Source organism: Chrysemys picta, chromosome 3 (assembly GCF_011386835.1).
Source record: "Chrysemys picta bellii isolate R12L10 chromosome 3, ASM1138683v2, whole genome shotgun sequence".
Taxonomy (NCBI): domain Eukaryota; kingdom Metazoa; phylum Chordata; order Testudines; family Emydidae; genus Chrysemys; species Chrysemys picta.
The window spans coordinates 77,014,505-77,027,822 of NC_088793.1; the positions used below are offsets into that span (position 1 = coordinate 77,014,505).

The 13,318-nt window shown below is 44.0% G+C and overlaps 1 protein-coding gene across 1 annotated transcript; it reads left to right on the plus strand.

Moving 5' to 3' along the window:
• Nucleotides 1–2,935: 2,935 nt before the first annotated feature.
• On the plus strand, nt 2,936–12,513 carry PRDM13 (PR/SET domain 13). The gene is made up of 4 exons (XM_065588245.1): nt 2,936–3,262; nt 5,384–5,515; nt 5,623–5,743; nt 9,951–12,513. The coding sequence occupies exons 1-4, from the start codon at nt 3,122–3,124 to the stop codon at nt 11,447–11,449; spliced, it is 1,893 nt and encodes a 630-aa protein (XP_065444317.1). The 5' UTR covers nt 2,936–3,121; the 3' UTR covers nt 11,450–12,513.
• The last annotated feature ends 805 nt before the right edge of the window (nt 12,514–13,318 follow it).

The window sequence follows — 13,318 nt, forward strand, 5'->3', positions numbered from 1 at the left end:
AGATCGGTTTCACCCTTCCTTTTTAGGGAAGGAAAAATAAAAGAAAATGTGGTTCCTTTCCTCTTTTGTGGACAATTTATTTCACTTGGGGAACTTCAACTTTGAGCCACAGGACAGAATAAAAATTGGAGAACTGGTGTGAATGCTTCCAGAGCGGGGCTTTTCTTTTCTGAGTGGATGGGAACCAGTCACAATTGGCTATATTAATAAATAACTTTCCTCACAGTCGGCCTTTACATGGTCCTATTGATAAAATTGTTCGCGTGTCGTTCACGCTTTGTGACTCATTAAGGAGGGGATGGAGCAGCTCCCCAAATGGAGCGGTAGGGTACCTTGGTTTCCTTAAAAGCCCTCTCTCTATCTCTGCAGCGCTTGCAATTTAAACTGGGTGTCATCCTAAAGTCGCCAGGCCAGAGGTTATAGGGACATGTTCATGGCTTAAATTTATTGCCCTCAACTTCTTGTTTATCCTTTCCCCCCCATTCATGCTGCTGATCAAAGGGGTCATCTCAGTTTTTTTCCACCCCCGCTGCAGTCCACACCAAACCCTATTCTCAGAATGTTCCCTACAATTACACCATGGAGAGGAATGATCGATAATCATTAATGTTTCCAGAGACGTAGTTTACATTTGTTTCTGCTTGCCTAGTGTGCGCGCAAATGTATCATTATTGAAAATGTATCCATGACCTACATTGATTTAGTGCAGGGGAACAATTTGTGACTAGAGAAGGCATTTTGCCACAGCCATTTCCCCCGTCTTTCACTTAGGCCGGGTTTCTTCATTAGTTATTTAAATAGGGGCAGATTCTGCTTTCATTCAAATCAGCAGCAAAAGTCCCGTGCTGCCACAATCTAACCCATGGTTTGTATCTCTGTGGACATAGCCATATAACAAAATAGAACAGGCAAAAAAGGATGTAACGCCATGTCCTAGAGGCATGATACTGGACTTCAGCCATTTAGCCACTGTAGTGTTTAAACCGAAGAAATATTTGAAGTTTATGAATTTACGTGAATATACAAATACATTTCAATGTGTGATATGTGGCAGCTTCCTAACATTAAATTAAACACCAATTTGTTGTTGCACTGAACAGAAGATGGGTTTGATGAAATTAACTATCTGCATAATCAACTGCCATGTTAAGATCTGCATTAACTTGAAAGACATGGCCTGCCTTAATTGGTATCATAGCGCCGCGTGTTGTGATGTCTGTCTTCATATATACTTAGGTCAGGCTAACACAGATCATGCAGATTTAAGAATTATGAGGCTCATTTAAAATCACCTTATTTCTAAAGAGCTTTTCCGCTTATCCCATTATATGCCATACTTTTAGAGAAAAATGCGCCATCTCACCTTTAGTATTTATTATAATGACGAGTGCTGCTGTAAACAAAAAAATATAATGATTAAAAACCTTATGATGATATATTGAGAGCTACCTGCTATAAGATATAATGCCTAGATAATTGCCTGCAATGCATAGCATTTGCTCAGTTTCATATAACCTATAGTGAGCTATACCTAAAAGACTAACTTTTTAATAGCTTGTTTTTTAACTGATTAGGATTGGATTATTTATCAAACTACAGAAAAGAACGAGAGCAGTTGCTATTGAAATAATGTCTAAAATGTGCCTATGCAACTGTTTTTCAAAGAAAGAAACATTCAGATGTAGCCTATTTAGATCAACTTCACCTATATTACAGTGAGCTTCCTATTTAGAAATGGGAAAAATTATAAAAGCGCAAATAGAAGTTTCAGTTATTGACTCTTTAGTCTTTTGTGCACATCTGGATTTGTGTGTGTGTGTGTGTGTGTGTCCAATTAATAGATCAGGATAAATTCCCGTTCCAAAATCTTGTTCTTCCGCCGGCCCCCCCCCCACTCTCTTAGATGTTTTTATGCGCTATAAATGAACTTGTAAGCTACTCGTAGACCAGTGTTTCATGTTTGTGTAATTAAAATACGATCACCCTTTACAAAAAGTGCAGATCATTTGGAATCATGGATCTGGGTTAACTTACATTTTTTTTTTACTTTTTAAAAAAGTATTCTCAGTGGGAGCAATTTTGTATATGGAAAAATAACTTGGAGAGGTATTAATTTAGAAGGGGTACACAAACATATATTATCCTCTTTAGAATTCTGTGATGTCTGTTTGTGTTTGAATCCATCTCTTGAATTTCTCTAACAACACGAATTAAACAATTCCCACGGTGTTCACAAATGCAACACTTCGTGATTTAAAAGGGCAACAATGGTTCATATTTTGTGCCATTCATCCCAGAAGAAAGTAAAAGTTAAGGAGCAGAGCTGTTATAAATAGGTTATTGGCCTGAAACCAATCCACTGAAATGGTAATATGGTCTTTAAAAAAAAAGTGTAGGTATTTTCTGGTGTTTTCCCATCAAGTACCTGCCCAATTTCTGTATGGCACACGCCAGGAATCAATAGAAGTTAACAAGTCCTCAAAACATTCCCCATCTCTTTGTTTAATCTTCTTTACAATAAAGCCAAGGGAAGAGAATTAAAAATCTTTGAAGTATATTAAACCTCAAAAGAATCAGCCAAGTAGACTTAAAATAGTCACTTATTTTCCAAAACTGGTTTGTCTAGGAACAATAAAAGGAAGTAAAATTTATGGAGAAATTATACAGTGGATTTGTCACTTAAAATATCGTAACTGTCTCGGGGACAATACCCCATGCTGAGGATTAATGGTCCCTCCAGACCTTTGATTCACCAGCGCCTTTTCTTTGCCCTTGACAAATTGGATTTTTAGGAATGGGAAGGTCGCCTGGACCATTGTTTGCTAGCCATTCAAAGTACTTGATTATGCAGGAGGGTTAGGGAAAGGCTCCACGTGACCCACTTGGATGGAACTCTGCAGCTGCTGTAAGAGCTAAACTCTCTCACCAAACTCTGCGCCCTAGAGCATCAACGTGCCAAGGGGTACCCCTCCTGTTCCAATTGAAAAGCCGGCGTGCACACACCACCGCGTCACTCTGCAGGCGGAGATACGCCTGTGTTCATCCTGCTCGCTGGCTGTCTCTGTCACTCCATCCCCGTTAAGTGCTTTGGGTTCCTGATTCCTTATACCCAGAGGCAGCAATGCAAACAAGCAGGGCTCCGGCCATCAGCGTGAATGCAGAAAGTTGCATCCCAGCCGGACTGCGTCTGGGTCCTGTGCCGGGCATCTTCAAACTGGGCAAGTACCTGTCAGACCGCAGGGAGCCAGGACCTAAAAAAAAGGTATTTCCTATGGTCTCTCCTGCACTGCTGGACCTTGTTTGATCAGAGAGTGGCTCAGGAGGATCTGTACTTAGGAGAAGAGGCTGACTTCTCCTCGGTTCATCCTGCCTTTTAGAACAAGCCAGAGTACCAGGAAAGAAAGGGAAGAGTTTGATAAAGTATCCCAAGATTCCTTGTTACGGCTTTGAAATTGAATGTATAGAAAACCTATCCAGCCTTCCTGCCCACTCCCTGCGTTGCTGGATAGTGTTACGGCAGGCTGGTCTTGGTAGCGGGAAGGTGAAGGGGCTGTGGCGGTGTTTTCAGACAAGAGGATATGTCCCTGCCCTTGAGATCTTCATTAAGCCAAAGAGAAGAGGGATGATAGAGGGGCACATTGCACAGCCGGTGATTGCAGAGAGCCTGTTTCGATGTATTCTGAACAAGAGGTGCTTGTCCCTGGTTTTAGGTGTGAGGGAGTTTCGCTAGTTTGCAGCTTTGTGGCGCTGGCTATGCTCTCAGATGCTGTTGCTTTGATAACTTGTGGGTGATTTGTTCCTTCCTTTCTCCCCTTTGGTCTTTCTGAAACGTAATTACCGACCTGTTCAGAGAAATCGTATTCTCCGTCCAAGCGTCCCTGGATTTGTCACGGTTTCGTTGATATATTTATTTATTTGGTGTTTATACAATGGGGCCACAGCGACAAGGTCAGCCAAAGCCATATTAGATACCACCGCTGTTGCTTTTTATTTGTATTTTTAAAAATCGTCTTCTCTTCGGCCGGTATCGAAATCTGAGCTCCAGTAATAATCTGTATCTTTTCGAGCTGGACGCAGGCGGATGGGAGAATGAGATTGGTTTATAAATATTCCAGGGGGTAGGTTATTTCCAGGTACAGCACAAGCCCCAGGTGCCCGTGCTGAGCCAAGGCTCAGAGTTAAGGGTGGTTTTTCCATCTTTTTCCAGCTATTGAAAACAAACCCGTGGCTTAGAGCTCAAATACATGTACAATAGAGATGTCCTGAAATCATCACAGTCGCGTGTAATTGAAGGAACTGACTGATGTTAGAACTCCATGAGTCTGGAATGCGGAAAATATCTCAGGCTTCCAGTAGCAGACACCTCAAAGTTTCAAAATCTTCCCTTATAAACAAAAGGGGTTTAATGGAGAGGAACTAGTTACCCCAGCAAAATTCTGCTAGAGAGTGTTTTCAACTGGCTTGTGTTGTAAATGGATCTATGGATGCGATGGCCACAAGGCAAACACTCCCTCTTCTCCCCCCTTCCCCAATGCACAGGTTGGTCATAAGTTCCGCTCGGATTTTTAATGCCCTTTAATTGTTTTTAAACGCTCTGCCAGCCCCCTCAAATTTATTTCTCATCTGGCTCCATTGGTTTCTCTCTTTAGACGGCTTTGTTCAATTGACTTTTATTACATGGTCATTCAGCGAGCTGGGGCACTTCATTTTCTCTTTGTATGGGCCAGCAGATTATGAAGTATGAGGCCCAGAGACTTTGTAGCTAAGCAGAATTCTCTCCTCTCTCCCTCCTTTCTTTTGACAAGTCGCGTATTTTACAATTGCTCCACTACAGGCGTAAGGCACGAAACCACACTCATTAAGAAACGTGAATATTAACTATTACCTGTGCATTTTAAAACGAGCTTAAAATTAAAATTAAAGGCAGCTGCAGCAGTTGAAGAAGATACATTTTAGCAAATGCTGTCCAGTGGAGAAATTACTTACACAGAATTGTTCTTACAATAACACAGAGTTACAGCTTTTAGAGCCAGACTATTCTGCTATCCTTACTCACAATGAGTAACAACCTACTCCATGGACAATCTCATTTATCTCAATGCACAGTACTTTCAATATGAGTAGGGATGGCAAAATCTAGCTCTTATAAATTAGCTGCTTCTTTCTCTTTCACCACTATCAAACAGTTTGCTGTTATTCCCAAACACTTGTTCGGCCTTTATATATTGACTGTTTAAACCAGCGATTCCCTGGATGGGAAGATGATGCAAGGGTTGCTAGTAAGGAGCACGTTTAGGCTTTATTTATATAAGGGATTTGTGTTTGTGTTTTGTCTTGCTTGGATCCTGTGTGGAAATGACAGTGGCTGACGCCTGTGTTCTAGGTACGGATGGTGAGAGGGGAATTAGTGGATGAAGCCGGGGGCTCAGCTCTGGAGTGGATAGGGTTAATCCGGGCTGCCCGAAGCACACAAGAACAGACACTGGAAGCTATTGCAGATCTACCAGGAGGACAGGTAGGTATCTCTCTCTCGATTGCGTACAACGCTCTGGCTGAATGTTCTTTTAACAGCGCTGGGTTGCATTACAGGGGCACTGATAAGGTTTTCTCTCTTTCGAATAGATTTTCTACAGAGCGCTTAGAGATGTCCAGCCAGGGGAGGAGCTGACCGTGTGGTATTCAAACTCCTTGGCTCAGTGGTTTGACATCCCAATCACTGCTACTCCGACACACGACGAGAAAGGTACAACAACTTGGACTTTATTATTCTGTTCAGTAGTTACTGCGTAGAAGTCAATACAACTCACAGGTGCCTTTTCTAACGGAGAACTTCATGCCGATTTCCCAATTGCAAATGTTTTTTTTCCTCAGAGCAACGTTATAATTAGCATCCACGTTGTGATATAAAACTGCAGTTAGAAAACTAAGCAAATAAAATATGTGTTTGCAGACAGACTCTTTAAAAAATATACCCGCACAGGTACAACGATTGTTAATCAGCCACCGTTTTATTGTAAATCAGTCATCTGTTCCTTCTGCTTGTTTTTTAAAAGTTGTTTTTAAATAAGTGGAACCAGCAATTTGACAATACATTGGAGGATTCAGATAACGAGATTGTTTTCAACATCGACTATATTTTATAATTTTGATAGGAAAAGTGGGATTTTAAGATCGTTTATAAAACAATAATTCTCTATTTTTTCAATACAGTAATTTATCTTACTGCCCTATTAAAACACCATTTTCATCTTTTCCCTTTGGTTACAGCTTCAGATTCCATTTTCAGGTTAAATATGGGACAATTTCCAGCGACTCCTCAGATTCATTTAGTCGTTTTAAAAGGGTAATGGTCAGTTTACGCAAATTAGGATGTACTAGGTAAAAATAATGTGGGAGTTAAATTCAGTTTATATATGTGCACTAGCAAAATAGCACTTGGCATGCATCAGTCTTGGATAAATTATGTGAATCTGCAATCTGCTTTTAGGTGAAGTTGTAGTGTAAACATAAAGCATGTTTTAAAATTATTAACCCGGTAGTTTCTGAAAGGGGGAAAACGTATGTTTCGAAATATGACGTAGGAAAAATATTTATTCAGTTATCTGTCTAAATGGTTTCCTATTAATCTGATAGCTAGCATATTTCCATGTGCTGTTTTCCATGTGCAGGCATTTTGTAGCTGACGTGGGGTTTCAATGGATGTAGAATTGTATTCCAAGAGCAGTTACATTGAGTATTTCATACAAATCTCTGCAAAACTGTAATACACTCTTCCTAGTGAAAACGAAGGCAACAGATTGAAGCTCGTTTTGAAAATTGCTTTTGGTGATGGTCTACTTAGTCACTCTGCTTGGAGCGTGAATACATTCATTGCTGCTCTGACATTTCCCTGCACAGATTAGGTTGAATAAAGAGCCTGATAATAGAACAGGCTTGTTCAAAGACGAAATGAGCAGCGCACAGGGATTACATGATTCCTACAGATCAGAAGCCCGATCCCGCGCTGTCAACACACTTCTTGCTCAGAAGGTTTCCCACATAAGTCAGTACCCTACGTAAGGCGGAAGGGCTTGATCATCTCCTGGAGCTTATTCAGGCCCTGGAGCATAAAAAAATATATCAGGATAGGGCCTGTTATTTAATATACTGAGAAGCACGATTACAATAATACCTAACATTGCTAGTTTATGTCACTCTACGGAGAGTGAAATCATTTCTATTACAATACTGCAACATGAGAAACAAACTCTGGGTCAAATTCTTAAAGCCAGTGGGGCTACTGCCCCGAGTAAGGCCTGCAGAATTTGACCCGTTGTAACAAAATCAATGAACGGGAGAAGACTCTGCTATATTGATCTGCATTAAAAGTGAAATGCCGCTAAGTACTCTGTCTGCTGCCCATACTCACCTTGAATATTACCTTACTCCACAAGTAATCTCATTAATTCCAATGGAAGTACACTACTAAAGCACTGGTCTTTCAGAATAAAGACAGCAGAATCTGCTCCACTGTAAAAATACATATGTTTATTTCATATATCCTTTCTAATCCACTGTTAAATATAGCACATATGATGCAATCTTATTCTGAACATCAGTTGTTTCCCAACTTCCAGAGTGAAGTTTCAGAGTAATCAATACAGTGTGAGGGCATAATAAATGGAACAAGGCGTTAGTGTAGTTGGCTGAGGGGTGAAAACATTATTACTAATTTTGCAGGGGTGTTGGAACAATTTGTATGGTGGGGGTGCTGACAGCCATCAAACCAAACTATAAACACGGTATCTGATGGAAAACACTTCAAGCCAGGGGGTGCAACAGCACCCCTAGTTCCAGCACCTATGCACTTTTGTGGATAGCATTTTGAAAAAATGCAAGAAGAAACTTCTAGACAGCCGATTTTGTTGAACAAAGTTTTTAACATTATAAACAAGGCTCTTTTAAATAGATCATTGCTTGTAAAGAGTTGGTTTTTATTCAGGATACGTTTGCGTTTGGAACAAAGCTTAGTTGGTATTGCAACTACTTTGTTAAGAACATAAACACTCACGCAACTTCTTTGAAAAGAGCCAAAACGTAGACGTTTCTAAATCAACACAATAGGCTTATTAGGCTGTGGAGGTTGTTTCTAACTGTAAGCCTTTTCGTTTTTAAAGCTAGTTTACCTGTATCTCAATGCACGGTAATAGGATTACTGAAATGGATCGGAGTCAGACACACGGCAATTGAGCAATTAAGGCCTCAGCAGACACACTCCTTCTCCCCCCGACCAGCTCAGCCCAGCAGTGCGAAAAAACACACAACGTCCGATTTAAGATTCCAGCATAGATCCATAAAGACCACTCACTTCAAGGCAAGCTAGTGAGAGCTATGCATGACAGAAACTACATAATACTTAACAGACTAGAAAATACGCAACCCATGTTTTGTTCTGTGCTTTCATTATTCAGTGTGCATGAAAGTGTTCCAAAGGGGAATGGGGGGTTGGGGTGGAAAGACTTTTATTTTATCCTGAATGATACTGAATGAATGAACTGACACTGGTTGATTCCTGAATTAAAAGTCATTTTTAAAAGGCTGTTTAGTGTGCTAATTCCATGTGAACTTATTCATTAACAACCCAACCATTTTACACGCTTCTCTTGCACTCTTCCGTGCTTTGCTTCAAGTTAATGTATCATTTTAACACACATTGGAACTATGTTTCTATGACATTTCTTAAAAGGCCAAAGGAGAAATCTCTGTTGTTTATTTACTCTGCTTTTAAGGTTGCCTGATTTTGCACCTTAGTGTTTGTAAAGATACTTCGCCAATATTTTAATAGGATTCCAGCAACCTTGAAAACATATACTATTTTACTTGCTCAGTTCCACAACTTTGCCTTTTTAGTGTATTCTTTAAAGTTAGGGCTGGTCAGTAATACAGAGCCTGCACTACTACTATTATGATTTTTTAATTGTTTGAAATGTCTAATTTGTAAGTTTTGGATGCTGGTAAGTAGGAGAGACTATTGTATGTTTTTTAAAAAAATCTCCTGCAGAGAATATATTTCAATGTCAGGGTTGATAAAACAGGCCAGGCTTTATTTGATTCCTCAGAAGGAAGAGAAAGAAAAGTCTAAGTTTAAGTAACATGAAGTCATAACACAAACATGGCCATTTCGGTTTGTTCCGCTTCAGGGAAGCCTAAATGTTTAGGGATGGGGCACAAAGGGCATTGTCCTTTGAAAAGGAATGATTACATATGGCCTATACATATAGGAGATTGTCTCGCCGGGTAATGAGGAGCTCACGATCATTAGATTGGCCTTTGTTCAGTTTAGTCAACTCCTCGACATACGCTACCTATTCTGCGAACGTCAACAGATGGGCCCGGCGACAGACGATTTAAGGCAACAGCTGCTCTCGTTTCCCGAAGCCCATTTTAGCCCAGTCCAAACACAGTTTAGCCCACCTCCGCCCAGCCAGCTCTGCTCAGCCCAGGCCAGTCCAGCTTAGTTCCCGGGCCAAGAGCCTTTTGTGACCCCGCTTAAAAAGGCAAACCAGACAGTTGTGGCAACACTCCAGTCCCTAAAGGAGGCGTTAGAGGAGGCGCTGGGCGGGCGGGTGAAGGGGGAAGACCCCCGTTTGCAGCTAGGACCCGATCCAAACCATTGCAGTTAACCGAAAGCCTCCCATTGATTTCAATGGCGTTTGGATCGGGCCTTTACTCTGCAACTTGGGGGAAAGAAGCAAAAGTAGTGGGCAGTGAGTGAGAGCAGCATTACTTTCCATTGCGCCCCTCCTAGCAATGATTTAAAGGACGTGCATGGACTGTCTAATGCAGGAGTCCCGGGTCCATTGTGGGCCATTTTGCTGCGGTAACAGAGTTTGCACAGGCCTCTCGCTCGCTGACTCAGACGGGTGGGCCGCCACTGTTTGTCTAACGGAGGGCTCCGCTTCTCTTCCTAGGGGAGGAGCGCTACATCTGCTGGTATTGCTGGAGGACGTTCAAATACCCCAACAGCCTCAAAGCCCACGTCCACTTCCACTGCGTCTTGAACAACGGCCGCGGCTTCCTCCACCACCCGGACCATGCCCGTTCCTCGGACCTCTTCAGCCTGTCCCCGAAGGCGACGGCGGGCGAACTCCCCAGCGCGGCGGCTCCCCTGAGGACCCACAGCCTGCAGCAGGCGGCCCGGGAGAGCATCAAGCGGGAATCCGCCGCCTCGCCGCCCTTGAGCAAGCTGGGGGCGCTCCGCAGGCCGGCGGGGAAAGAGGAGCAGGAGCGAGCCTTGGACATGAGCGTGGGCTCGGGGCGGAGCCACGGGCCCTTCCTCGGCCTGGTGGGGAGCTCGGCGGGGAGCAACGGCCTGAGCTTCTACCCGGGGGGCAGGTCGGCGTTCAGGCCGGCCGGCCTCTCCAAAGCGGAGGAGGGCAAGGCCGGCGGGCTGGGCTTCAGCAAGGCCCTGGGGAGCAGCAAGGCCGGGCGGGGCGGGCCCGAGGCGCTGGCGGGCGGCCCCCACCCCAAGTGCGGCGGGCACCCGGCCGAGGGCCCCTCGCCCGTGTTGTCCTGCGCCAGCGGCCTGCGGGCCTTCCCCTTGCTCTCGCACTTCGAGGAGACCTCGGCCTTCAAGCACGTGGAGCGGGGGCTGCACCACGCCGGCCTACCGCCCAGCCGCTACCCGCCACTGCCTGCCGGGGCCGGGCTGCACCTGGAGCGCTTCTCGCTGCCGCCCTTCGAGGGGCTGAAGGCCTACCCCGGGGAGTGCAACCTGCCGCTCGTGCCCTTCACCCTCTACAACGGCGAGCTGCTCTACAGCGCCCCCTATTACCCGCTCAAGCTGCACCTCGGCAACCTCCTCAAGTACCCGGACTCCGTGGCCTACTTCAACGGGCCGGCGGCGGGGCTGCACCCGGCCGAGCTGGGCTCCCTGGCCGGCATAGACCGGGAGATCGCCATGCACACCCAGCAGCTCTCCGAGATCGCGGCCGAGAAAAGCCGCGGCCGCCTGGAGAGCCTGCAGCCCGCCGCCGCCGGCCCAGCCGGCGGCAAGCCCAAGACCGGCCACCTCTGCCTCTACTGCGGCAAGCTCTACTCGCGCAAGTACGGCCTCAAGATCCACATGCGGACTCACACCGGCTACAAGCCGCTCAAGTGCAAGGTCTGCCTGCGGCCCTTCGGCGACCCCAGCAACCTCAACAAGCACATCCGTTTGCACGCCGAGGGCAACACCCCCTACCGCTGCGAGTTCTGCGGCAAGGTGCTGGTCCGGCGCAGGGACCTGGAGCGCCACGTCAAATCCAGGCACCCGGGCCAAAGCCTCCACAAGGCGGCCGAGGACAAAAGCGAGCCCGGCTACCAGCCCCAGGAGCCGGAGCAAAAGACTGACAACGAGAGCGACGTGGACGTTTGCTTCACGGATGACCCGAGCGACCAGGAAACCAGCAGCAGAAGCAATGATCAGTAGTAATCCAGCGACCGGGGTGGGGGTTGTCACAGCGCAGACCCGCTTCTGTTTACATGGGCTTTGAAACACTTCAGCGGACTTTGCCCTCCTAGGTAAATTACAGGGGGTACCGTATTGAAGGGGGCTCGGAAACAAACCCTTGCGGATGGGGAAAGAACGGGGTGCTTGTTTTTAACCATCCACTCTCACTCCGTTCAGTGCTCTTGTAATGCCTCCTCCTGAACTGCCAAAGCATCAGCCCTCAGGGGGTTTAATCCTAGTCAGCACGAGTCCACACGTAACAAGCACCGCTCTCCTAGGCGCCAATGTTTTAGCCGCCATCTATTTTGTATTGTACCTTCGTGTCGAGGAAATTGTGCCTTTTGGAAACAATTCTTTTCTATGTATTTTCCTGCCACTTGTTCTAGCATTCCAAGTTCTAGGTACGGACAGTAGTCACCATTCTGCAGACATGTCTGGCCTCTGTACACTTTATTTACACTTCAGATGTGCTTACTCGTGTCTAAAAAGAAAAAAACATACAAAAACGCATTGCAGTACTGAATAGGATCGCATAGGATGATAACAGGTACACAATTTGATCAAGTTGCAATTATTTATAACAGAAAAATATTTGAATAGCAAATGTAAAATAAATATTGAAAGCATGAATCTAAAAGCACGCACTATATAATTTTAAAGAAAATACACTGTTTAGTAGACTACAAATGTGGTGTATGTTTGTTTTATAATGAATGATGTACAGTGGACACAGTATTTTGGTCTTGGTTACAGTTTGTCATGCGATTTTTTTTTTTAAATAAAGTTGCTGACAAACTACTGTTTGTCTAGTTGTTCACTTAAATGACTTCAATAAGTTTTGGTTCTTGGAAATACCACTTTTAACTATCTAATAGTAATCAAAGGCCTGATTCAAAGTTCATTGAAGTCAGAAGGAGCCTGTCAATTATCTTCAAAAGGACTTTAGATGATGCCCTAAATGAATTCAACTCTGAATATTCTGCCACTAGGGAGTATTTTGAACTCCAAAGAGTTATTTTAATGATCAATCCGTGACAAAAAAACCAACTGGATTTTTTTTTCTATCTAGCCAAGATTTTCTTTAAAGCACAAGAACAAGGCCAAGTGCAGAAATATATTTTATATATATATAAAGTATTTACTTTAATTGGCTCTCAGATGTTCTGTAAAAATGTCCTATATTTGCAAGCATTCATATTTATAGTCATTGTTGATTTTGTAGTTTACGTAGGCTATAATAGAAAGTGCCTTTTTTCTATTATTTTGCACCGAGAAACAAAATACATCAAAATTAAAATCTCTGCAGAACAATGGTGAACATTCCTACTTCCCCAAGAAACACACTCATGTGGGGCCAGACTGTTTGCCTTCTATTCACACTGGTGCAAAGTCAGTCACATGAGCAGTTCTACTGAAATCAATAGGACACCTTGTGTGAGCAACTGCTCACCAGTTCAGTTTAAGGGGTTAACAATGTGGCCCATGATGCAAAATGTCACTCTATCTTCCTTGTACTTCTCCCTTCCCCCCTTATCTTTGGAGAGTGCAAAAATAGGACCCAGTCTTGCATTCTTTTTGCATCTCAAACTTTCCATTGATTTTAATGTGATTTTTGCAGTCACATAGGCAGGAAGGACGGGCTTTATAATACAGTTGGGGTCTGATCCTACAGCCCTTACACAGGTGAGTAATCTTTACTTCCTTGAGTAGTTCTATCGATCTCGTTAGGCAGGAGTGAGCATTATTCTCTGAGTAAGGGTTGCAGGATCAGGCCCTATTTCTGTAAAAGGAGAATACAGTGAAATTTAAGATTCCAAAGTAATCGCATAAAGCATTTACTTAGTAACT

Bases quoted from the DNA above. Each gene is read 5' to 3' on its own strand.
- PRDM13 (XM_065588245.1), top strand. From the start codon at position 3,122: ATGCAAACAAGCAGGGCTCCGGCCATCAGCGTGAATGCAGAAAGTTGC. The intron at 5,516-5,622 runs GTAGGTATCTCT...TCTTTCGAATAG, and splicing joins CAGATCTACCAGGAGGACAG to ATTTTCTACAGAGCGCTTAG. The intron at 5,744-9,950 runs GTACAACAACTT...TTCTCTTCCTAG, and splicing joins TCCGACACACGACGAGAAAG to GGGAGGAGCGCTACATCTGC.